General features: G+C 37.1%; 1 protein-coding gene across 1 annotated transcript; it reads right to left on the bottom strand.

Moving 5' to 3' along the window:
• Window positions 1-2,643: 2,643 nt before the first annotated feature.
• Window positions 2,644-23,825, bottom strand: adipor2 (adiponectin receptor 2). The gene is made up of 9 exons (XM_038299830.1): window positions 23,684-23,825; window positions 13,424-13,495; window positions 12,403-12,689; window positions 7,354-7,530; window positions 6,390-6,561; window positions 5,181-5,367; window positions 4,905-5,092; window positions 4,617-4,810; window positions 2,644-4,525 (listed from the first exon to the last, which is right to left on the bottom strand). Exons 3-9 carry the CDS (start codon window positions 12,490-12,492, stop codon window positions 4,397-4,399), a joined length of 1,137 nt encoding a protein of 378 aa, XP_038155758.1. The 5' UTR covers window positions 12,493-12,689; window positions 13,424-13,495; window positions 23,684-23,825; the 3' UTR covers window positions 2,644-4,396.
• Between the last annotated feature and the right edge of the window lie 2,753 nt (window positions 23,826-26,578).

Genomic DNA, 26,578 nt, shown 5'->3' with positions numbered 1-26,578 from the left:
TTCATAACACTAGTTATCTATATATTATATTCATTATTTATAATAGTATTCATCTCTATACTCATTCAGTAGAAACCCATGTCCTGTATTTATGGAACCATTATTTATCCTGCACTTGCTGCTATTGCACTTCTGGTTAGACCTAAACTGCATTTCGTTACCTTGTACCTGTACCTGTGCAATGACAATAAAGTTTAATCTAATCTAATCTAATCTAATTTTGCATGTGTGCCTTCAACAATATGCAAATATGAACATTTTTATTTCATCTAGGTGCAAAGAGATTTCTTTTTTTTTTTTTATCTGAAACTCAACTGCTGTTGGAAAAAACATCAGTGGAGAAAAAAACATGAATAGTCACAAAGTAATGCAACAGAATGGCGGACAGTCTTAATAAAGTTGAACCAAATTTAAATATTGTCAGGTGTATGATTAACAAAATATTACATCCATCAGAGAACACCATCACAGAGCTGTAGAGGGCCTCAAAGTACAAATCTATTTTTTTCTAGTTCAAAATGATTTCACTTTTAATCCATTTGTTTCTAATGCTCCTGTGCCTCTATAACATGATATGCTTTTTTCAGCTCCACTGGGGTTTATATAAAAGTCCTTAATTTGTCAGGTTTGGCACACAAGCCTTGGGTTTGACTTGAGTGCTCTAAACATGTTATATTTTTTATTGTCTTTTACAGTTAGTTTAAATCCTTGGTAAATGAAAAGCTAACAATAAAACAATTATAATTAGGACAAACTGTAGACTTTTTTTCAGTAAAGAAATATTTATAAAAAGTATATTCTGTACCCCTATAGCCTTGTATAAATACTGTGATTAAAAAATAACTAATTTTGGTGAAAAAGTTGTAGATATGACCTAAGGCTGAACAATTTCTCAATTTAATCAATTATTCAAAGTTTTATGAAGTTTTCAATTTGGAAATCCTGGATTTTTTCTTTCCTCCCGGGCTTCCATAGCTCAGAGTGACATTGATCCATTGCTTTACTCGAATGTTATAAGTGCACATCAATGAACATAAAATGGACTGATGCCACTCAAAGCTATGGAAGCCCATGGAGTGATCTGGAGGAAAAAAATAAAAATAAAATCATAACATAAACATTAAATTTAATTACTCAATAAAAATAAATTACTCATCAAGCCATAATCAGAACTGATAAACCAGATTACAGTATAATAATACCAGTGCTAACATTTATATTAGTTATGTTTACTGTTTGCTACATATGTTTGAAAGCTTGAAACAGGATTGTTTTAGTTTAGCCATACAGAATTCTGAAACTGTACCTTAATCTGACAGCAGATGGCGCTGCTGCCTTCATGTGGCTTAATTTGCTCTCAAAGCACCACACCCTGACACATAGATGATCTTAAAAGTCCATCAGTGAGCTGGCTGGTATCTTTTATGCTCACGAAAATTAAGGAGTTTGTTTTGTTTTCTGACAAGTGGGGTTTAAAATACAGACTGTCAACTATTCTGAAAGCTGTTATGTGAAAATGTTCCAATCAATGTCCTCCATTGTCCATATTGTTACAATATATTAAAATATTGCTACAAAATTATTGTAGTTGTAAAACCAGTGTGGTTACAAGGGATAAAAAAGTAGCAAACCAAAATTAATCATATTATACAGTCGTCATTTGTGCTTAGTTTTGCTCCTCTAAAGAAGCAGTCGCTTGTAAATTTAGCTAACGGCTCGATTAGCTTAATGCTAACTACACCAGGTGCACCGGGTCAACTGCTAACCCAATTAACATAAAATAAATACCTTTTTGGTAAAAGCAACAACGACATACATCCTAAATTCGAAGCATTTAAGGCTCTACAAATACAACTAACGCTAAAAACGCCTAAAAACACTAAATAAGGAAACACTCACCTGGGCCGTTGACTGAGACGCCATCATGGTTCTTACAGCTGTGATTCCGTTATTGACCAAGTGGTGGCGCCCTACTGTCCAACTACTCTACCCATTTGAGGGATTCTCGCGAGAATAAACGGGATCCAACGCGAGTAGAATGGGGAGATCAATATAAATAAGGATTAAATATTACTGAACTTAAATATTACAACTGAAATGACATGTTAGAAACCTATGTTGCAGGAAAGAAACATTGATTGGTCTTCCTGCCTGTAAGTTAAATACGGTATATATATTTTTATTTATCTTGTAAAGAGTGCAGATGCAGAAAAAAGTTTAACTGTTTTTCCTTCAAAATATTTATTCTTTGGTTCTCAAACCTGTGAGCTCCAATCAATATATTCTTGCTGAACACAAACATTTCAGAGCAGCTTCAAAGTGTCCTGCATTGATAGAGAAATATGTTAATTTTGTATGAATAGATTTGGGGGATGGCTAAAAATGGATGAATAGATTGATCTTTTGATGGATTACTGAGCTTTGAAATGACAAATGAGTGGGCATATGGAAGGATGGGATGATGGATGGTGACAGCCACATGACTTGATTAAAGAGTAGATACACAAGACAGGAACATTTGTAATGGGATAGAACATCTGAAAAAAATATATATCTATATATATCTATATCTATCTATCTCTATATCTATATATATTTGCATATTGTACTTCATAGTGATCCATAACAGAAAGACAAAAGGAGTCCAAACAACCTTTTTTATTAGAACCATACAGCAGATATAAAGGTCTATTGCAAATCAAACACTCCCATCAGAATGGAATATGTGCTTTAACAGACAGTATGCTCTCTGCAAGAGAAATAAATTAAGATAGATAAAACAAATAGAAAGTGAAAGTAGGAAAACAATGAAACAAAGCAAGATCATTTTCCTTTGTCACAAAATATATCATGAAAATAAGTGAAAGCAGATCATTCAACTTGCCAATTAAGAACTCGAAGGTCTAAATTTCAAAACAAAAGCAGAAAGAGTCCAGAAAAAAAGAAGCCCAGAATAGATCTTATGCAGAAGTAAAAATTTGGTTTTACCTGAAAAAATTCCCCTTTTATCAATCACAAAGTGTAGTCTACGTATCTGAGTCTAGCCCTTAGATAAACTTTAGTCACAATGTGGTTAAGAAAACAAATACTGTATTTAAAGCCTGCATTAAAGCCATAATAGCAGTGGATAAATAAAAGGCAGAAACAGTGGATTAACCAAAAGCATTTTCAAGAGAAAACCTTCCTCAACCTTTATCTGAAGCAAGACTGGAGGACTAAAAGAAACTATATATTTAAGAAGACTGCAGTTTGATCACAATTATATATATAAAAAATAGATATGATCAAGGCATTGCTTATAAAAATATGTGGAGGAGGTTTAATAGGTTTTTAATAAATCATTTGGGGGGGGGGGGTATAGAAAAAATAAATGTATAAGGTTAGAACAGAAATTATATTTACTTTATATAGACAATTTAACAGTATTTGGACCAATTAAAGCCGCTACATATAAAGATTAAGATTTTATTTGTTGCTGTTAGGCTTGTATTTCTAATTCAAGCTTTTGGATCAGCGCTTGTGGCTTAGACAGATTTTTAGTGGTGTTCTTGTCTATGAGATGTGGCCCTTTAACAGTTGAAAAGAAAAATAAAGAAAAAATATTTTGCAAGTTTTTCTGCAAATCTGCACCAATGAATGAAAACGAAATCCCACCACCGGCGTATTTTTCTCCCCGCCACTGTACGACTACACTACGCTCCTCTTCTTTAGTCAACAACTAATGTATTATTTATTCATCTTTTATAACATGTTTTTTTTGGATTTCTTAAAATAAATTTCATACAAATCTATAACCCCATGTTTAGAAATCTTATTTACATTTTTTTTTTTATTAAAAGAGACTATGAACCTCTTCTCCCATCTTCACTTAAAAAGCTTAAACAGAAAAACCTGAAAGCATTTTTCACTCAATTGTTTTCAATTTATCCTCATCAGAAAGTGAGTCAGAAAACAGCATTCACCAATGTAAGAGAGAAAAAACAAACTACACCCAAAATATTTGTGAAATTGGTTCATTAATCCAAGAATCAGGTGACCAATGCAAACACAAAGAGGAGGTTTGAACTTCCTGACCCTTTCCGATCCAAAAAGGAGTCTTCAATATGCTTAATGGAACAGACTGCCATAGAACAAGTGTTTGAACCCTAGAAACAGAGCCAGAAGTGGTTTGTGAGGAAAAAACTGACAGAAACGAGAGCAGACTCTTGTTTATCAAATAAATAGCGCCCCCTGCAGGTAATCCTATCCACAACAGGGCAAGCCACTGTGGTCTTCGGTTGTAGTAGTGAGATCTGTGTTGGGTTCAGTCTGAAGAGCGAGTGGGCTTCTATGCATATCATTTCAGCCAGTGTTGCCTCGCGTACTGAATGAGTGTCAGACAGTGTTTGTGGGTCTGTTAAAGATTGCCATCCTCGGTGCAGCCGCCTCCTGCTGTGTACCGAAATTCCTGCAGGTTGGAGACGCCGTGAAAATGGACAAAAGCCCCGGCGACCACCAGGATGTGGAACAGCTGATGGGAGTGAAACTGTGACAGAGAGAGGCGAAGAATAAAAGTTGTGTTTGACAAAGCAAGGAGACACTGAAATCCTAATTCAACACAGTAAACAGACACTCACCCAGATGTCACACTTGCCAGGGAAGAACCTCTCTGGAATGCGAGCGGCATACAAACAGGCGCCGGTGATGTAGAGCGTCGCCATGAGCAGCAGCCAGCCCATCTGACCGATAGTGGTGGCTTTGATCAGACCCTCGCTGATGACAAAGTGAAGGGTGGGAACCACGCCGCTCAGACCCAAACCCACAAACACTCCTAAGCAAAGAAACAATTTCCAAACTGAATCACCTTGGAAACGACCCGATTACATCCATGGACATACCTTGCAGGAGCACAACACTCTGTTTACCTGCTCTGACTGCTCTATACTGTGGCGTAGAGAAGAAGTCGCATTGTGATACTATGATGGCAGCCAGTCCCAGGACACACACAACAATCAGGTAGATGAAGCAGGGCTGAGGCGAACAGTAGAAGGAGTAGTACAACCAGGGGACAAAGGAGCCCATGATCAGGAAGGCAATCCCACTGTAGTCCAATCTATACAGAAAAACATAAGCCAGACATTAGAGCCTTTTCCAGCCTTTACTTGCACTGATGCAAAACATCCGACAGTCGAGTCTCTTACTTGGAAAAGATTTTGGACACGCCCTCTGAGTGACAGTAGACTGTGTGGAAGAGCCAGGAGAAGGAGAGGCAGAGGATGGCTCCGAGAAAAAACATCCCAATCACTACCTTCTCCTGGACAGGAGCCACGAAAGACATGTTGGGTCTGAACATGTACATGAGACCCAGGCAGAGGAAGAACAGGCAGCCTGCAGGAGAAAAGAGAGGATTAACGAATGAGGGGAGAGGTCCACAACAAGATCTCTAGTTCAACACTCCTTGTCTTTTAAAATGGATTCTACTTGTTTTTCATTAAAGCTATAATATTGTATATAATATATACATATATATATTTTAGTATTTGAATTGAAAAGCAAATTTTTTATTTCATGCAATATGTCTGCATCTGGCTGCTACAGCAGGGACTCATGTCATGGTAAGAGCTTTCAGAAGCTTCATCAAAAAATAGAATCCAATCATTTTTTTCTTCCACTCAACTTTCCGCTAATAAGTACAACTCTTAAATTTGCTTCTTTAGAAATCTGTTTTCATGCCAGGTTAATGACCATCTGCTAGAAAATGTTGAACCGGTAGCTTTTCCAATTATTATTGAGACCAGAGGGTAAAGTTGCATAATCAAAAATAGTTGTTTTTTTATGCAACGCTTTAATACTCTTAACAACGGAGCTTTGGGTTTTAATCAGCTGTAGGCTTCAAAGATCAAATTTCACAGAAATATTCCACTTTGCATGCGATGGATATATATAGATGATATAAACCTTATAGTTTACGGAAATGAGCAAACATTTATAATTAAGGAGAGCTTTTTTTCTGCAAATTTTAGATGCATTACTGTTAGAAAAGAGATGCATATAAAAGTTGCAGGAGGACTGAATTGAAGGGTACAATAAATCACATCACTAGGGGGAGAGGAGAGCTCCAGAAAGTTGTTTTGCATAAATATTGGACTAAAGTGAAATCCTTGGAATATTGTCACACATGCTTTCAACTCTTTTTAGTTAGCTTGGTAGCCGTTTTATAACAAGAACTGTGTTTTGCAAACAGATTACAGAACAGGCTGTCTAAGTATGAGGATTAAAGAATAAAATAGGGGAAACTTTCTATTTCAGTCCTTATTGTGCTTTAAGCTTATTGTTTTTAATGCATTCTCTGGAAACAAAGATAAGGTTCATGTTTGGATCATAGATTGAGGTTAGGATTAGAGATTGACCTAGCAGATGTGTCCAAATGTTCCCCGTCTCCGTGTGGATTCTAAAGATGCTCTTAAAGCAGGCGCGGAATGAAGGCATTGGTGGTCTGTGGCCGTGGAGCAGGAAGTCGTTGTCTTTCAGCCAATCAGGGAGCACGTCGTGAGGGATAACACGCCACCGACCCTCCCACATCTGTTTGGTGAATAAAAAATTACATGTTTTAATCAACTTTTCCCCCCAGAAGGCAGTTAATGAATAAGACTAAAATGCTGTTTTGTGGGAAACTGGGTACAGCACAGGAAACTAAAGCTGGGTATAATATCTCCAGCGAAGGTTTCAGCATCACATTATCAGATTAGATGTTGCCCAACATAAACAAATGAAGTGAAGCATGAAATTGGAAACATGGCAGACAGAGAGAGGGGTCTCTCCCTGCATCCCTCAGATTAATTCTAGAGATTTACGAGCTGCTGGCTGTGAAAACTTTTATAGATTCACAAAACTCCATCAATATCATCTATAAGTCCGAGCACTTAGAAAAATACTGACGTCATCCAAATGTTGCCTCATTGCAACCACACTAGATGGTAAATAGATTAATAATTATCTACAGCTGCATAAAAAGCACACAATGTCCTGCTACTGTAACTAAGCAGCAATGCATTTTCAGCTCCTCTGTGTGGATTACACCAAAGAAGCAGATTAAACACCAAATTATGCTGCAACTATTACAAGAAAATCATATTTCATTTGTTGGCCTTATTGGGTAATCTTCCATTTTGGCCAATGTCCAAATATGATCTGTTAGACCTGCCATTTACAGCCTGGAGAACCTGAAAGAAGTTTACTTTAGGGCATAAGGTCATTCTAATCTTTATGGTTTTATTGGCTGTTTTTACTGTGTGGCTTTATTTAGTAAAACTACAGCCATCATAACCAGGTAGGAGCATAGAAGAAGAAATGACATAATAAATGTTTTTCTACCTTGTGAACAAACTCTTCCATCCTCTCCATGGCGTGATGGGCCTGCAGCAACGGACTCATTCCCATGAAGCCTTCATCGCTGCTCCTCTCATCCTCGGTCTGATCCTTCTCCTCTCCCTCTCTTCCCCTTTCATCCTCTTCAGTTATCCGTTTCTCTTCCTGGCACTCTGCGGACGACTGAAAGCCAGGAAAATTATGTTATGACAATGGATTTAGTCTTTGACCTACAGAGTTTTAATATATATAGTTTCAATCAAATGTTTTGTTTTTGCTGCTGCTTCTCTTCTAACAATGTAATTTATTAATAAGAGGCTCAACAATCACACGGTGTGGATTTAGTCTAAAAAATCTCTATGCACAGCTGGCTGGTGATAAACATGCAGTCATAACTAGCATATAAACAAACATTGGAACCAAACTCTGACCCATAAGAAGTAATACGCAGGCTGAAACAGCGACGCTTCATGTGGAATCAGTGGAAAATAATTCTAAGGAATGATGCATAAACGACTTTTCATAGCTTTAATCATCCAAAGCTCCCACGACAGACGATACTTTCTTAAGAATGAAGATGAACTGAAAAATCCCCCCTTCTGTTGTTCCTATCGCTCCAAAGGAGGAAGGAAAATGTGGAAATTTGGGAAAAAAGCAATGAGACACCGAAAGACAAAAAGACAGTAATCAGAATGTTGCCTGAACTACAAAACTAATAGTTTTTTTTATTTATTTATATAAAAATCCACTGGAAAAAGCTGATTTTGTCTGTTTTTAGAAGAATGGCTCCTCTAATCAAATGTACTTCTCAGTTCCTGTGGTTTACGGTTTTCTTACATCTGCCATCCATAAAGACTTATTTTAAGCCATCTGCAAAAAAAAAAAAAATATGTAGGACTGAATAAACAGCTCTAAAGTGCTTTTTCATAAATTTATAGTATCAAAGACAATGTAGGGGAGGCAGGAGATGGTAATTACGGGGGTAAGCGTAGCTGTCCATTACTCAGGCCTGTTGTTTCAGTCACCTCCTTTAAATCCACACTCAAAACATTTTACATATTAGCATATCTATTTTTATTTGCAATGAACTCTAACATGGAGCAGAATTATCTCTGGAAGCGGAGGGAGATTTTCAACTTAGCTCTGGACACTCGTAAATGTCTAAAGTTATTCTTATAAAGGTTGCAGATAATAATGTTGCCAATCATTGATGCTTACGCCCTCTGATTTGAGTTGGTCCATAACGCAAAATATTTATGTTGATGACATTAAACCACATTCACATGCAACAAGTGAGTTAACCTATATTAACCTCAGGGATACAGACCATAAGGCTTGGGAGTCACATTTCGCTTCGTTTTAAAGTATCTGCATGTCCGGCCAAAGATTCGACCCACCCCCCCTGGAAGCACCAAGGTTGGCCGCTCATCAAACTTACGCAGTTGTTCCTTACATTGAGTTACTGTCATACTTTAGCAGAAAGCCTTTCCAATTTTTTCCCAGAATTCATTTCATGGAAATTACACCTGAGACACACGGCTAAAGCTTCTAGGAAAGCTTGCTTCTTTTCCTTATATCTAAAGCACATCACTTGCACAGCGCCTTCTGACTTCACAAAATAAAACAGCCTTGATAAACATTTCATTTAAAAAAATAATATAGAATAAAGAACAATTTTTTTTTTAAATCCACAACACTTTACCTGACAAAAACACATTTATATTAAAAATATCAGTTTTTTAAAAGGTTTAGGATACCATCCATCCATAAGGTCTTTAAAAAATAAAAATTAAGTCTATGGAGAGTTTAAGAGAGTTTGAGCTAACTATTCTTCTTGTGCATTGTTTCCATTAACACCACTGCCAAGTCATTTCTACTGAAGCAATATTTAGGGCGTGTGTGCGCACAGATGCTCCAAAAATGTCTGATACAGAGGTAAACGGACTTATCGGTGAAATGCAGGCACACCCTAAGCTAAATTACACAGCGCAATCATTACGCTACTCTATTAGTTTTATTTGAGTAATTTTCCATTGAGGGAGGAAGAGGAAAAGTAGGACAGGACAAAAAGTTTACACCCCTACACTAATCTAAATATTTGTTTCTGTGACAACATAATAAATCTGTTATCTTATTGAGGTTAGATGTACTTTTTTTTTTCCATGGAGGTTGATGATGTAATACTAGAAATTTATGCAAATGTTATTCTAAAACAGAGCTGGTTACCAGATGATGTGTTTACCAAAATGAGTCACACTGGTATAATCAACTTGGTAAGTTTAAGAAAGTTTTAACAAAATTAAAATAAAAAAGCAGTTTGGGGTTTCCATACATAAACATTTTCTTCACTCTCCACATACATATAAGCAGATAAATCTGTCTAAATTGATAAGCAGAGATCAGAAGTCTTCATTCTGAGAAGTAAATCTGGACGTTTTTCTTCAAGGTAACAGAAAAGGCGACTTCTCCTCGACCACAGAAAGCATATATCCAGCTCCACTGAGACTCATTAGCTCCATGATGTTCTTTCTGGTCAATCTCACCTGATTAATGACTAGTTTTATGCAAACACACCTCTAATACACTCGCATTATGAAGTTTATACTGTTCTAGAATTAAATCATGAGTCAGCAGTAGAAGTATGTGATGGGAGGAAAAAATAACTTTAGGAAGCTTCAGAAAAATGCAGCTGAGGGCAGGTTTTAGGAAGCAGTGCAAGCTAACAGGAACACAGAGAGTCTGAGGGTATAACGAGCCAAAGAGGGAAGAGCTCACCCCTGCACACATTAACCTCTGGTCAGGATGGAGGGATTCACCATGTGACTTACACATGTTCACAACTGTCTTGGGATTTTAGAAAAAAGAAACCATGACCCTCAGAAACAGCATGTTCTACAGATAAACTGGAGGAGACTTTGTTTCCCGTTTTGAGCAGGACAGAAGAATCTACATCAGACCTACTTTAATATTTTTAATTTGGAGGACTAAAATCTGCCAATTTACTGTGTTGAATTCCTGAACAACAGGCGGGAATATGTGATTATGCAACAACACAGCTAATTTTCTATCTATTGCATCATAGTGTTTCACCAAGTTTCAACACCTTGCAGCTAACAACAAGATCGCTGTAAGAAACAAGATCCAATATCGTTTTTATTTACTTATCTTAACAAAAACCGAGTTCTGTCCACAAACTTTTGCAAAAAGATTTTAGTACAAGTGTTTAGGTTTACCTAAAAGGTTTTAGATAACACAACAAAACCTGAAATAAAATACAAATGGGCAAACAACGAGGTGAGTAAGTCTTTAAAAGATATGGCTATAGCTCTATTAATTAAAATTTTCATCTTATTTACTAAGTGCATAAAGCTCTGGTATTATAAGTTTAACCCCATTTTTCAGTTTTAGTCACTTTGCACACATGGAAAGTACAAATATCTACCCAATAACACGCTGTGCCATTTTTAACACCCGTTATATCCACATCCCCTTTAATCAGTGTTGTGCAACACAAATCGCTTTGAAGGACTAAAGTTTAGGGTAAGCTACTAGCAAGTTGTTTTTTAGAAGGAGGTATGTTGTAATAGTTGGATATTTCTGTTAGATTAAATAAAACAAGATTACAGGAAGCGTTTTCATAAAGCGAGCAGAGGAAAAGAGAAGTGTAACAGATAAAATTAAATGGTAAACAGGATGTGGAGTACCAGCCTTAAAGCTTCACCACAGGCACACAGACAGACATCACTCTGTAATACAAGGCTGAAATGAGGCTCTGTGATGGCTTCAGACACTCTGCCTTCTGGTGACTCCTTATGCCTTCTCGGGTGTCCGTGTCGTCTTACAGCAGGTAAAAAGGTTAAACCCTAACCCCACGGCGTCTAAAATGAACACAAGGGTTGCCTCAGAGGAAGTCTGTCTGGTACATTTAACTAATTCAGGAGTCTGCCTTCATGAGACGATATCATTAGCACTTCCCTAAGCGATGAAGCTGTTTATGGTCAAAACAAAAAGAAAACATTTATAAAGAATAAGGCCAGGACAGATGGGGGGAAAATAAAAAACACAGAAAGAAAGGACCCGACTTGAAATTTCAGGCAGAGCCAGCTTCATAATGATGCAGCCCCAATTACTATAGCAGTGTGACTCATCCTGAAGGCTGTAGAGCCTTGAAATGGAGCGGCTGTCGATAAGTGGAGGTGGTAAAAACCTTGGACAGAGAGGCTCCTGATCAGAGCAAACAGTTCTCATTTCAAGAAGCTGCTTGTAAAACAAACTGTACCATAATCCCTTATCTTTCAGCAACTATACCTCTATAAAAATATCTACAACCTTGTTAAGTTTCCAGGGATTTCAGTCGCATCTCTTTGTATTTTAGATATAAAAATATATATTTATACATTTAAGTTATTATACCACTTTTAATATTTATTTATTAGTTTTGTAGGGATTAGCCTTTTTAATTAACTTCTAAGGCATATTTAATGGTGACCAAGAAAAATAAGCTTCAGCAAATAAAATCTCCCTTTCAACTATAATTAACATCTTTTGCACTTTTTTTACACTTCTTGAAATAAAGTGTGCACGGACTCAAAGTTTATGCGTTTCTGTAAAGAAATGATAAAGCAAAGTTATTTGAACTCTGCTGTGAACTTTAACATCACATGGCTAAAAGATTACAACAGATGAAAACAACTATAGGATTAAAATTTATTTAAAAGGAGGCACCAAAATCCTCCTTAAAACATAATTTAAAGTCATTCTCTAAATGGCTCTTTAGAAGCAATATTTTCTTACAGGAGTTTTGAACATCGTCACTTCTACATTTCTGGACTTTTAAAATAAAATTTCCTTTAGTGAGAATGCGCAATGATGTTTAATTCTGTTAGCTAGCAGGTCGGCTACGTGCCTAATGAGTCGTCTTTCATTATTAACGTTAGGAGGTGAGGTCTGGTTTTGTTTTACACTCTGACCTAGTAAGCCCACACCATACCACATGCCTCTGAACAAAACCCCAAAGCCCCTGATAGCATGTTAACAGGTGCGTCCTGTACTCACCCCGTGGCGCTCGGGGCACTCTGTGGTGCTGAGGTGATTAGTTGAAGAGCCTGAGGTCGGGGGCATCTCTCCTTTCTCCCGTGGACTCATGGGACCTGCAGGTGAGCAGTTGGTGGCGTTTTCTATGAGGTTAGAGTTTCTGTGTCGCAGCACAAAGGCTGGGCCCTCGGCCCTGTTTGTCTCTCCTTCGTCCAGCTTGAAAGGCTGGACCGTCTTCTACAGTAAAACCTGAAGGATCTCAACTGGACGAGAAGACTGAGGCGTGCAGAAGGAATCTGTGGCACAACCTCAAACATTAAAAGATATTTCAGTGCAAGTTAAACACAAACTAAACATCTCAAATTTGAAACCAGTACTTTTAATATAAACCATTGTGGATTTTTTGTGACAGATCAACACAAAATGGTGCATTGATGTGAACCTGGAGGAAAATTAGCCGCTTTATAGAAATATCTCTGGTTGCGGCTACAGCTGAAGCTTTTGAGTTCTGTGTTTATGAGCTTTGCATAACTAGAGAAATTTTGCTTGTTTTTCAGAAAATAACTGAACCATGGTAAAACTGGATGAAGATCATCTGTAAACATCATATTTCCTGTGTCACCACAGATTAAAGTTTTAATGAATAAATAAACTTTTATCTAAACACTTTAATTTCAGCTCTGCCTAAAGTATATGTAAACAGGAAGCTCTCTACTAAAATAAGGAGCATTACTTTTTGTAATGCTGCCCTATAACTGCTGTGAATAAGGTTCCCTGTTACATAATACTGCCACCACCATGTTTTACTGATGGGATGAGTGTCATATGGTGTGTACGGTGTCCTAGTGGGATGGATTAACTAATAGCTTGATTTCTGCAGATAATTTTATTTAGCTTTATTAGAATAAAGGGATGTGAAAACAAATATAAATAGGTGCTACATGTTTTAGCTTTCTATTGATGAAACATTTTTAAAACCATGCATTACTAGCTGAAAACAAAGTTTTTTTTAGAAGAATCACACTTTGTGAACATTGAATACCTTGACTTCTTTGAACTTGAAGATGGGTTTAAGTTCAGACTTTAAGGGACCAAGCTGGAGAGAAGCTGCACTCTGGGTAGAAATTGGAGAGGGAGAAAAAAGGTTTTAGTCCAAATTCATTCCCAAAAATATTACCATTTAAAGCCAACTTAGAAATGTGAAGACAAACCAAATACCAAATAGGGTAGAGAGCATTTATTAATGAAAGCAAACTGTGCAGACGAAAAACTCATTACTGAATTTAAATCTAAAATATTTTTTTTTATTCTTAGCAAGTCAAACATATCACTTAGTGCATTGAGGGGCTGTATTAATAGCCTAAAGGCTGCATTTAAAGTCTGCAGAAAATTACAAGCTGCCAAGTTGCTCTTGTGGTGAGCTGTTTCACAACGAGAGGCATCAAGGACAGCAACAACACATTCACATACAGGAAGTACAACTATTCCCTGGTGATGTATTGTTTGCAGTGTTAACTGTTAAGAGTCGCCATGGTAAAAAGCTGTGACCCAGTTCTAACCCATCTAAGCTTGTGAAGGGGTACAATAATTAACAGTAAACCCCTAAACTTGTGAAGAATTCTCCAAAAAGTCAATGTTTATTACACTTTTTACAGCTTACATCTAAAGCTTGGCTCTCCTTCCTCACTGTAGCAATGAACAGCTTTATTTGCCCCACAACACATACAGCAGGGATTATACACTGTGGGAATAATAAGTCCTTAGGTAAACAACAGAGTTAGTTCCAAACATTACAGATCTAAAGGATAGATAAGAGAAGATAGTAACACGTACGACTGCTAAAATGTTTTACAGATGAAATGAACCTGTGATGTTATCCAATAAGAAGACTATTTAAGATTAACTGATATGTTGAAATCAAGCATCTGTGCACTCAGGGATGTCTTATCGATCTGTGCCTGTTCTTTTCCTGAGGCCCAGATGTTATCAGAAATAGCCGGTGCGCTTTACTTTGGTGGCTGCACACTCATTTCCTGTCAAGATGAAAAGTTTCCCTTGAAAGCTACTTTTGATGTGTATTTTTGAAGCTGTAGTTCAGCTCCCAGGAGGATAGTGTCACATGTTCTGACTGTGAAACGCACAAATATTCAATATGAAAATAAATACAAACTAAGTAAAAAGGTCTGCATGAGGGGAAAAGCTAAATAACAGAGGCCTAGTCAGCACTTAACTAACAATTTCACTCACATTTAGCTTTCAACACACATTGTAAACTTCTGTTTAAAAAGTTTAATGTTATGAAACTGTTACACTGAGAAAAAGAACAGTACAGACTGGTCTGACCCCAGACAGAGATAAAAAAGGACTTATTTGACGGAACATAAGATATGGAAAGAACACAAAGCAACAACTCCTTCACACACCCAAACCATAACCGGCTTCCAAGTATCTGAACCGCCTCCCAAGTTGTTTTAGCCCTGAGACCAGCTGACACATTATGTCTGTCCACAACAGGATGCAGAATGAGTCATCCAACAGTTTGCTGCTTGGTAGCGATGATCACAGAGGCTCCCAGACGAACAACCAGCTTGACTTTTTCACTGCCAATGCCCCATTTAAGGATCGGTTTCATGTCTCGATTAAGAAACAGTAATTTCCGTCTTTCCCTGCTGGCTGGAACAGGTCCCACTGTACCTCCAAGCTACTGCTCATACATAATGTAAATAAACCATATTATTTTTTTCATAAACATTCTTAAATAAAGTTTAAAAGGTAACCCATTCAGTCATACTTAAGGCATAAATCGCCATAGTTTTAATAATTAAAAGCAGACAAACATAAATAGTTCATCAAATTTATAAATTAATGGCATTTTTAAACTGCATTACAAAATGAAAATTAAAAACATAATGAAGCTCAAGCTTAAATATTACTTCTAGTGAGGAGGTTTGAGGTGAAATCTTACTGCATAACAAACATGGATGAGATTGCAGCCCTGAAATGTCTAAATACACCTAAATCTTAAGCTTATTTCAATACAAGGAACATAGGATGGAAGAATAACACAGGTATTTATGTGCAAGATGTCTCTGATTTTGCCCTTACGGTCTATTCTTAGTACTTTGTCACAAAACTAATTTTATTTGCTATGCCTGTTCCTGCTTGTTTTCTGTCTGACGTACCAAATTCAAAGCATTTTGCTGCTATCCACTTAGAAGAACAGACAGGAACCCACCCCCCACTGTAACAAAGCAGTTTTAAAGCATTCAGGTTGAGCAGATCACAAAGAACTCATGTGAAATGTTGCACGCCATTGCATTACATGCTACATTTATTGCACCTAAAACTGATATATTTTTATTTAGAAAAAAATAAATCTTGATAAGCACATTTTACAAAACCTTAATATAATAACCAGCATGCATGCACACTCACATGTCATATATAGCAGCAGAGCAGCTGACACTGCAACTAAGTAATGTGGAGCCATTTACTGGTGTAGAGTAGCAACTCACCGCAGAAATCAATCACTGTAACCAGCACCAACTTCACAGAACTTAAATGAAAAACTGTTGAAAACTGAATAAAAGGATCAATACAGAATGATTTGTACTTCTATTTCCCATGTATGAAAATAAACTCGCTGTGAAGAGATCACAGCTGAAGAAAAGGGGATATAAAACACAGAAAAATTGTTAAGGTCTCTTCTGCCTCAACATTTAAAGGAGAAGTTCGGTTTTTTACACTACGTACTCCGACGTCGAGGTGCTAACGTCTCTGTTAAACACTTTAAAAAACTCTGAAAATGGAATACGAAAGGTGGATTCTTGATTCTCGACGTCGGAGTACACAGAGTGAAGCGAAAAGACTACAACTGTGTAAACAGGCCCCATTTCCGTTTCCGGTGGCAGCGGAATATTGACTATTCCTACAGAACTCAATGGGATTTACAAAATGCTAAATAAAACACTACAGGAACGTTTTTTCTTCACGAAACTTTTTTTGGAACGTCATTGAACAGCGCTGACGACACGGTGAGTAGCATATTTTAAAAAAAGAACGTTTAAGGTTGTTTTAAGGACATTATCGGACATGCTCTATGCTAGCCATTCTAAAGCAGCCAGGGGTTGATTCTAAATGAGCCAAAAAGCAGAGACAGGACCAATTGTCAAAATTTTGGTGTCCTTCATTCGATTTCATCCTGGACACTACAGAAAATGGGCTTAAAGTGTAAAAAACCGAACTTCTCCTTTAAGTGCAGTTGGAAATTAAGAGTGTCAGGCAGCAATCATTTACTTGAAAATATGCATTAGTAAGAAATAAGCAAACAGAAGGCAAACCAAGTCATAACAACCTTGCAAAAATGTTTGAGCTAACAAATGAGTCATGTAAGAAAAAAAGAGGAAGTTTGGCGAACAGAAGTAGGTCAAATATTTACATGGGCATAAAAAAAAAATGGAAAAAACGTAAATAACGGGAACAGTTTTACAACAAATTCAAAGCTTTAACTTTGCTGGATGGCAGCAGGAAAATGTAGGTTCACTGTAATGACACACAAACATGTAGGTCACAGACAATTTGAAAGTAAGGGTTGTTTTCTTTACTCTCACTCAGTAGGAAGTTAATGTGGGACAAAGGTCAAGCTGTAACACAGCAGTACTTTAGTGGCAGGTCTATGTACTGCAGATACCATAACTGACAGATGGGCTTTTTTTACTTTTAACTAACTGGGTGATGATTAGGAATCCTTCATGTCAAATTAATTAAATATTACGATTAAAAAGAAAAAGGAAAAAGATAAAAACATAATGTAATCCAGATGTCTGTTTCAGGTGAAATTTTACCAAGCAGCAAATTACAACACCAGAATTTCCCCATTGTAGGACAATAAAGGGATTTTCTATTCTATTGAAGGTTCTCCACTAGAAGATAAACAAAGCTACAGAATACGCATCAACTTTACAGCTGAGCAGGTTTAATGAAAGAAAGAAAGATAAAAACAAAAAGTGGTTCATTAAAATAACACTGTACTAAAAAAAATCATCTAAAAGCTGCAATGAATTTCAGATTTGGTATAAACCAAAGAAAAGCAAATATGGGTCACCTTTTAAACAATACATCCCAGTGACCACGGCAATTAATCTTAAATATGGAGATCTATTAAAATCGGACAAAGCATTCCCCAAAACCTGAATGCCTTTTTTGTATCTGCTTTTTTTTTTTTTTTTTCGTTTCTGAGTGTCCAACGGCATGAAATTTCCCCCTCCAAGTGAGCAGGCTGTATGATTCATTTCATCAGACATGGCCTGCTGCCTGCCATTTTCTACGTCATCACTCTCTCCATCTAACACAGCCACTCACCAAAATGTGTAACACCACATACAAACATATTTCCTGGAATTTCTCTACTACATGCCCAGTGCTCAGCCTTTTTTATTTACAACATTACAGACACAGAGGAAGAAACAAGAAGAGGTTATAGTCACCTCATTGCACATTTTTTGCTCTAATGACTATTTTCTTAAAACATCACCAGGTTATGACGTTCTGTTTTTCCCTGTCCTGTTATTCAAGTTATACAAGCTAAACAGATGCTCAAACAACCGGCCAGCAACGCCACGTACCAAACAGGTTACACAAGCCCAACTGCTCAAATTCATCAACATGAACTGACAATCGTCACCACCTTCTCTCCTTTTGCACTAATGTCTTGCAAGCAAGATTTTTTTTACTGTTGAAGATTTGAAGTAAAAAAGTAAAACTAAGTCATTATCACTGAGTTTATGAAGGAAAGATAAATTACTGCACTAATCAGTGCAGCAAAGCTGATAACCAAAGAAGAACGGCAAGAACGTCAGGAACGTTAACCTCGAACTGGAAAGGTCGGACCCGCAGGTAGCTGACACAAGAAAAAACAAGCTTACAAATATGCAATGACTTCAGCTTTTATTTGCAAATTCATTTCAAAATGCAACCAAGATATATAAAAAAAAAAAAATACCAATCTGAAGGTTGGGAATTTGCAAGATTCATATTTATTTCCTAATATTGATTTTCCTATAAGACCTTTAATTAAGGCGTGCTGAAAATAATGCCAGGTCTCAGTTTGATCCACTGAGACAAAAGAGTAAAAAAAGCTCATCACAGGTTGGAGCCAAACAAGCTAAAAAAGGCTAGTTCTGATCTCTGACTGATTGATTGCTAGATTTCTACCCAAACCGGTTACAACAACACAGGCACATTGACCTTTGCCTGTGACACAAAGCTTTCACCATCATTAGATCATAACTTTAAATATACACTATATTGCCAAAAGTATTTGCTCACCTGCCTTGACTCACATATGAGCTTAAGTGACATCCCGTTCCTAATCCATAGGGTTCAATATGACGTCGGTCCACCCTTTGCAGCTAGAACAGCTTCAACTCTTCTGGGAAGGCTGTCCACAAGGTTTAGGAGTGTGTTTATGGGAATTTTTGACCATTCTTCCAGAAGCGCATTTGTGAGGTTGCACACTGATGTTGGACGAGAAGGCCTGGCTCTCAGTCTCCGCTCTAATTCATCCCAAAGGTGTTCTATCGGGTTGAGGTCAGGACTCTGTGCAGGCCAGTCAAGTTCATCCACACCAGACTCTGTCATCCATGTCTTTATGGACCTTGCTTTGTGCACTGGTGCACAGTCATGTTGGAAGAGGAAGGGGCCAGCTCCAAACTGTTCCCACAAAGTTGGGAGCATGGAATTGTCCAAAATGTCTTGGGATGCTGAAGCATTCAGAGTTCCTTTCACTGGAACTAAGGGGCCAAGCCCAGCTCCTGAAAAACAACCCTACACCATAATCCCCTCTCCAACAAACTTTACACTTGGCACAATGCAGTCAGACAAGTACCGTTCTCCTGGCAACCGCCAAACCCAGACCCGTCCATCAGATTGCCAGATGGAGAAGCGCGATTCGTCACTCCAGAGAACGCGTCTCCACTGCTCTAGAGTCCAGTGGCGGCGTGCTTTACACCACCGCATCCGACGCTTTGCATTGCACTTGGTGATGTATGGCTTGGATGCAGCTGCTCGACCATGGAAACCCATTCCATGAAGCTCTCTGCGCACTGTTCTTGAGCTAATCTGAAGGCCACATGAAGTTTGGAGGTCTGTAGTGATTGACTCTGCAGAAAGTTGGCGACCTCTTCGCACTATGCGCGTCAGCATCCGCTGACCCCGCTCCGTCAGTTTACGTGGCCTACCACTTCGTGGCTGAGTTGCTGTCGTTCCCAAACACTTCCATTTTCTTATAATACAGCTGACAGTTGACTGTGGAATATTTAGGAGCGAGGAAATTTCACGACTGGATTTGTTGCACAGGTGGCATCCTATCACAGTTCCACGCTGGAATTCACTGAGCTCCTGAGAGCGACCCATTCTTTCACAAATGTTTGTAAAAACAGTCTGCATGCCTAGGTGCTTGAATTTATACACCTGTGGCCATGGAAGTGATTGGAACACCTGATTCCAATAATTTGGATGGGTGAGCAAATACTTTTGGCAATATAGTGTAGATATAGATAAAAATTCTGACATCATGTTTTGGACAGTGATCTTTGAACATCCCTGATAACTGGAGCCACGGTTCTGTTGGGATTTATTACTTTGAACTCTCACAATTTCCTCCAAATAGTTCCAGTAAACTACAAATATACTACTTTGAGCCCAGTTATTTTTTTTAAAGACAAAGAGCTTTGGAGTCTAGTTAATCTGTAATGGTTTTCCCCTTGCAAAATTTAAATGTTCATTTTGCCTTCTGTAAAGTTTGGCTGCTTTCAGATAAGGAAATGAAACCTACCATTGGTTAATTTGATTTTCTCGAACCCTCTTTAAAAACCCCTGTGGATTAGCTGTAACATATGCTTTGCAGACTTAATTGCCGGTTCTGGTCATTATGCTTTTTGCTGTGTGTTCCTGTGGTTGGGGCTTTCAGACAGGCCTTCCTTAAATGCAGTGATCTAAACCTGCTGCTTAAAGCCACATGAATAGTTTGACTGTTCAATATGACCGAGACACAAGCAGTTAAACACAGGGAACAGAGAAAACTCCATCCAAACTATAATATTACCAAAAATCCCATTTCAACCTCTTTCCACACAAAGCTGCAGGTGTGGTTGGTTATCACCAATAATGGCTAGTTTTGGCCTAATTTTAACTGAACCCTCTTGTGGGTGGGGTTAATCTTTCAAGTAAAAGAATGCTGTATAATTTAAGTGCAGCGCCGACTAGTTCTACAGAGCAAAGTGGGTGTCCCCTGGTGTCCTGATACAGCAGGAACATTCTCATCCAGCTGCCAGGAGTCTTATGATTGAGAGCTAAACAAAGAGGGACAGTGTGACGCGGGCATCAAACACAAAAACACACTCGTTCTCTGTCTCCCTCGACACAAAGCACAGTTATTACCAGAAATAGATTTCTGATAGGCATAGGTAAGAGCGTGGAAATGTTTTAAGGAGTTAAGACAAAAAGAGCAGCTCTAACCTACTAGAAAAGAAAAAAGGAAATTAATAGAGAAGTTTTCCAATAATTTCCTCCCTCTGTTGGAGTCTATTAAGTATATTTCTTTATTTTAATATACAACTCCCTTTTTTAAATAGTTGGTAAACACAATCTTTGATTAAAAAACAAAAATGGATTTAAAGAAAAACTGTAAATACCAACATGTATGAGCTTTGGTCTCACATTTAGTAATAATAATCTTAATATCAAATTAATTTCACTAGAGATGATGAACTTTAAACAACTTATGGCCACAGAAATGAAGTAATTCTAATCACATAAGGCATTTATGAATTTTTTTTGTAGCGCAAATTATTTTAAATACCTTTACTCTTTTCAAACACTGAGTACCTGGTATAAAGCGAACACATAAGGTGTTACTAGCTATAAATTACTATTTATAGCTAATTAAAAAAACAACTCCAACTCAGCATGAAACCAAACCACTACTGACAGAGACAGCACGAAACAGCAGACCACAGCAAGGTTGGTGATCTGTCCCACCTCCTGGTGTAAAAGCCAAATGAAGTAGCTTCAAAGCACTAGGCGGTAATCCAAAAGTGGGTCAAATGAAAATAAGTGGTCTCAAGATAAAAAGAACATAAAGCTATTAAAAATAAATATTTCTTTAATGTGTGCAGAGTGAAACTCAGTAAACCCACAATATTAAGAAGATTTTAAGAGAACCTAATTATGGGTTTTCTACATCCTAACAAGAGGGTGAAATTTAGTGTCTGAATTAGCTCCCCCAGTGTTTTCGAATATGAAAACTTTTGTTGATTAATAGATTTTCTAATTAACATGAAACACTATGAAATATCAGGATATAGTTTTCAATCAGAAAAACTAATTCAAAAATTAACCAGATATCGATTAACACATTCAAAATTGTGTTTTATTCAATACCCAAAGTATATAGCTGTTATATGTTTTAATTACTAAGTGTTAGCAAATAATACATAAAAAAATATTTAAAACATTGTAGATTAAAATCAATCAAATTCAATCATTTAACCTCTAAAGGTGTCTATGGGTTAAGATCATTACTGTACCAGTGGATAAAGTATTAAACTTATAATAAGCTTATTCATCTAGGCTTATGTAAGTGTTGTGTCTGTATACAGTCATTTACACCACATCAGGTTTTTAAGGGTAAATCTGTTTAAACAAAAGGCAAAAACACTCAAACAGCTAAAAATCTGAGCATTGTTGGGGGCAAGAAATAAAAGTGTAAAAGATCAGTAGTGTATAAAAAATAAACAGCAGCTATTCTTCATAGTAATGGATCAAGTATTCTTTGAGCTATTTTTATCTGTTCTCCTGGCTTGCACGCTTTAAAGGACTGACACCGTTACATATCAACTTCACTAGAAAGCTTTACTTTATAATACAAAAAACAGTGACTTTGAGGATAGGATCGCATCATCATGATAGCATCATTACATTTACTAAAAAATGTTGGTGTTTCGTGTCAACAATCCTTCAACAACACATAAATCACTACAGAACTCAAAATGTTGCAGCGGTCCATATTTTTAACTTGCATGTTCTGGCGCATTTCTCTTATGTGTCTCTATTTCTATTATTTCTTTTCTGCAAAAATGTACATAGCTGTATAATGGTTATTTATTCTCCAGGTGCACATTTTTTTATACTGTTGAAACACTTTACAGTGCAGTATTTCATTGTTTATTTTATTGTTTATCTTTATCTCTTCACTATTATGTTATTCTTATTCATTTTTCTAAGGTCCATATTTGTGTGACCCTTTCTTCCCTATAATCTTTTTGCTGCTGTAAACACCAGAACTTCCCATTGATGGACAATAAAGGGATGTTCTATTCTACTCTGTGTAACATACTGTCTGTTTTGATGCATATCATCCTAGCTTATAGTAGTGATGTATTTTAAAATAAAACTATTAAAACAAAATACCGTTATATCCTCAGTATTGCCTGCCACCCACTTTTGCAGACTTAAGTAAACATGAAACATGTATGGAAAGCTTGCATATACAAATTAAATCAGCTGCTTCTTGTCACTTAGTAACTCACTTTTGACTACAAAAGAATAGAAAATTATTGTATTTTGTAAAAAACACCAAAATGAGGGAATAAATCAATAGTCAGAGCTCATAGTCCCCAGGAATCAACACTGCAGAGCAAGACAAAGAAAAGCCAAACTCCAGCCAGTCTACCTTCCACTGACAGCACAAACTTTTACCTATTTAATCAAAAGACATCGACAAAAATACGTTTTTTTCTTAGCATATCCTATCACAAAAAATAAAAAAAAATTTGTATATATATATATATATATATATATATATATGTCTAAAAAAAATAAATAATGCAGCGGACATATTGCAGCTCTTCGTCAGGCTTCGATGATGGTTTGTTTACACCGAGCTAGCGAGCTGGCTAGTCCGCTATCAGCAGCTGCCACGTCCAAGAAAAGCGAAAAAAACTATTTTAGACAAGCGGCATTTTTCTTGACAGCCATCCTCACCCCACTCTACGACTTTCAACATGCCAAATAATATATTCAAACGCCCAACTATGTCTCGTAAAGACAAAGAAAGGCTGGGCTAGCAGCGTTTAACTCCTGTTGTTTTGACAGACAGAATTAGCTGGATAGCTAAGCTGCTACCCAGGGAAACGCTAACCGTTAAATTAAGGAAAGTAAAGGGGGATATTTAACAGCTTTTAATAAAACAGAACAACAACACTGATAACAAACTATGAAAAACGTGACTGTTAATATTCACCTGCTCCGAATGTGCGAGGAGGTATCAGTGCTCTGGGTGATGTTAAATAGTTGACAGAGTTGTAACTGCCAACGAGCACCTCTCCAGCCCGAACGCTTACTAAACGAGCTCTCTTCCAGAGCACACACTCACCTACAGAAGGGAGGCGCCTAATCGTTGACGTTGCTCGCATGACCACAAAATATCCAATCGGATCCCTCTGTGTAAAAACTAACCAATCAGCGACTACCAGGAACAAGTATTTCTTGTTCTATTGTAGTTTTTCACCAAAGCTTCTTGTAAAGGCAGAAATTCAAAATCAAAACACAAACGCGTAAAATAATGATTTTAAACGACCGTATTAACTATATTCTTATATAGTTGGGGAAAAAATAAGTCATGTAAAATTATGTTTTTATAAAACACGTTGTAATGAGAAAAACATTTTATTTTAGACTTAGACAGGTTTATTTTGTTATTTTGTATACACGAGTGTATACAAAAAGAAATTTCGTTTAAAACAGCTCTAGACAATTTCATTTTTTAAAGTGCAGCCTTGAAAACAGTAATAAATACATAAAAAAACAGTAATATAAACATATGACTGTATATTTACAGTTCTAACATATTTTTTATTATTTTATATATATATATATATTATTATATTATTATTTTATTATTTATGATTAACTGATGTCAAAAAAGTATAATCTTTCATAAAATAAACATGATTTTAAAGAGAATATGTCATGATTTTTCAACATGTGGATCTATTAAATCTTTTTAAGCAGCTTGAATCTTGTTAGCGTTATAAATTATACATCTTATCAAACTGGATTTTCTTCAGCTATACTTCACAAAAACTACCACTCTAAAACTATCTGTTTTTCTAACTGCTTTGAGAGATTGGCTGCATATATCTGACATATGTGCCTGTGTGCACTCAGTAAACAGGAATCTAACCAGTAAATACACAGCTAAATCATCTCGCCTGCCACCTCTACAACCCTGGTTTAGGCAACACATGCAGATGTGTGCGAGTTTCATGCCAGAACACACATAATCCCACGCCCAAATGCAGTACAATTACAGGCGGCAGTCACTAAATGATTGTGCAATGAATTGTGATGCAAAGCTCTGGCAGCTGGTGTGATGCTACAAAGTTTTACTTAACTGGCTCACCAGTTTCACCTCTAAACAAGCTAAGCAAGTTCTCTTCTGAATACTCAACTGTTCTCTAAATTGACTTTTTAGTTTTAGAGATGACAAATGTTTATTTATTCCTGTTGATAACGCTATACATCATGGTTGTATTACGGTAGCTGTATGTGACTAACATTATTACTGACTGTAGGACTTCAAAATGGACCTTTACCAATAAGGCATTTTTCTGCTTCAGTCTAATAAGTTTAAGGCCTCTTTATCTTAATGGACGGAGCCTTATGGCTTAAAGACGTCAAAAACCTGACATATTGCCCCCAATCTAGGGAAATTGCAGAAGAGAGTGGTTTAATGAAGTCCCCAAACTGTAGCAGATCTAAGAGCCAATATTCTGAAATGAAGAAAACTGGGAGCAGCATTGAAACATTCTAGGAGACGCCAATCTAGCAAGTTTACTCTAGCAAGTTTAAGTGCATCAGAGACTCATCCAGAAGATAAATTGGAACCCAAAACAACATCTAAAGCACTGCAGGCTTCATTTACCATAGCTAAGATCAAGAAAATGAATGGCCAAATTGATATCTGTTTGAGGGGCAAAAACATTATTTAAAAGACTACAAAGGCATGTTATGTTTCTAGAAGAAGTTGTGTGAATTCCAAAATATATGAAGGAAAATCCTCAGTGGGAGTGACAAGACAAAAGTAGAACTTTATGAAAAGTGTAGACTCTTTTTAACAAGACGGAAAAAAAACATCATATACTGACAGTTAAACATGCTAATGAGATAGTATAGGGGGTTCTTAAGTGCTTCAAAACCTTGACAATTTGCCTTAGCTAAGGAAACTTCAGATTAAGATGGAAAATCTTTAATGGAGTTCAAGCCCACCTTGTTATGAGCAGGATGCTAATATGCCGGTCTTTTTAAAGGGTTTGTTTGAAGTGGCCTAGTTAATGTCTGGACCTAATTGTGACTGGAATGCTGTGTCCAATGTGGCTTAATTTAAACAACAAATCCACAAAGAAAATCAAACCAGAATTTTTGCCAACTGATACAAGATGATCTGAGCCTATTTTAAAAAAAAATAATGAGATTTCTTTTTATTGCATTTTATAAAAGACATGTATATCCCATTGGCATGGAACAGGGGCGCAGATAGGTTTTTGAAACTGTGGGGGACAGTTACTATAGGGCTTGGTCATCGTGACGTAAGCACTTCGCGTCGCCGCCATGTTGAATGCGTCTTTTACAGCAGCTCAGACTACTGCCTATGACTACCGCGTACTGTACTCCCTCTCAGCCGTGTTTTAATTTGATTAATTTCACCTTAACTTGATTTCAACCATGGTAAACCGTTGCTGTATTGTGGGCTGTAACAGCTCAACACATGATCGCCATGGAAACATAGAAAATGGGTTAACTTTCCACCGCTTTCCTGACTGGAGGCGTAACCATGGAGACCAAGCGTCAGAGATAAAGAGTCGTCGGCTAGCTTGGATCGCGGCTGTAAGACGACCGAACATAACTTTCCACAGTATTCCGATGTCAATGAGAGTGTGTTCCCTGCATTTTCATTCTGGTAAGTTAAAGATGCACGGTTTTATTTTATAGCCTACAGTGTTTCTTTCCTTCAAAGTTGGGATCTTTTACGGGAAAATAATCAAATCAGCAGCGGGAAAAGGCTCAAATACGCGAGAAACCCGGAGGGTTTGCAGTTAACGTTACTAAATACACCTTTGAAACACATAGCAGCTAG

This window comes from Cyprinodon tularosa, unplaced genomic scaffold (assembly GCF_016077235.1).
Source record: "Cyprinodon tularosa strain WSP-4 unplaced genomic scaffold, ASM1607723v1 ctg437, whole genome shotgun sequence".
Classification (NCBI taxonomy): domain Eukaryota; kingdom Metazoa; phylum Chordata; class Actinopteri; order Cyprinodontiformes; family Cyprinodontidae; genus Cyprinodon; species Cyprinodon tularosa.
Note: the sequence above shows the minus strand (reverse complement) of the source record. Positions and strands in the feature narration are given on the sequence as shown.

What these genes read in the sequence shown, in the direction of transcription:
- adipor2 (XM_038299830.1), bottom strand. Translation starts at nt 12,492, where the DNA reads ATGAGTCCACGGGAGAAAGGAGAGATGCCCCCGACCTCAGGCTCTTCA. An exon ending in GTGTCCAAAATCTTTTCCAA is followed by an intron (nt 5,093 to 5,180) that starts GTAAGAGACTCG and finishes TTTTCTGTATAG; the next exon opens with ATTGGACTACAGTGGGATTG. An exon ending in GTATAGAGCAGTCAGAGCAG is followed by an intron (nt 4,811 to 4,904) that starts GTAAACAGAGTG and finishes TTCTTTGCTTAG; the next exon opens with GAGTGTTTGTGGGTTTGGGT.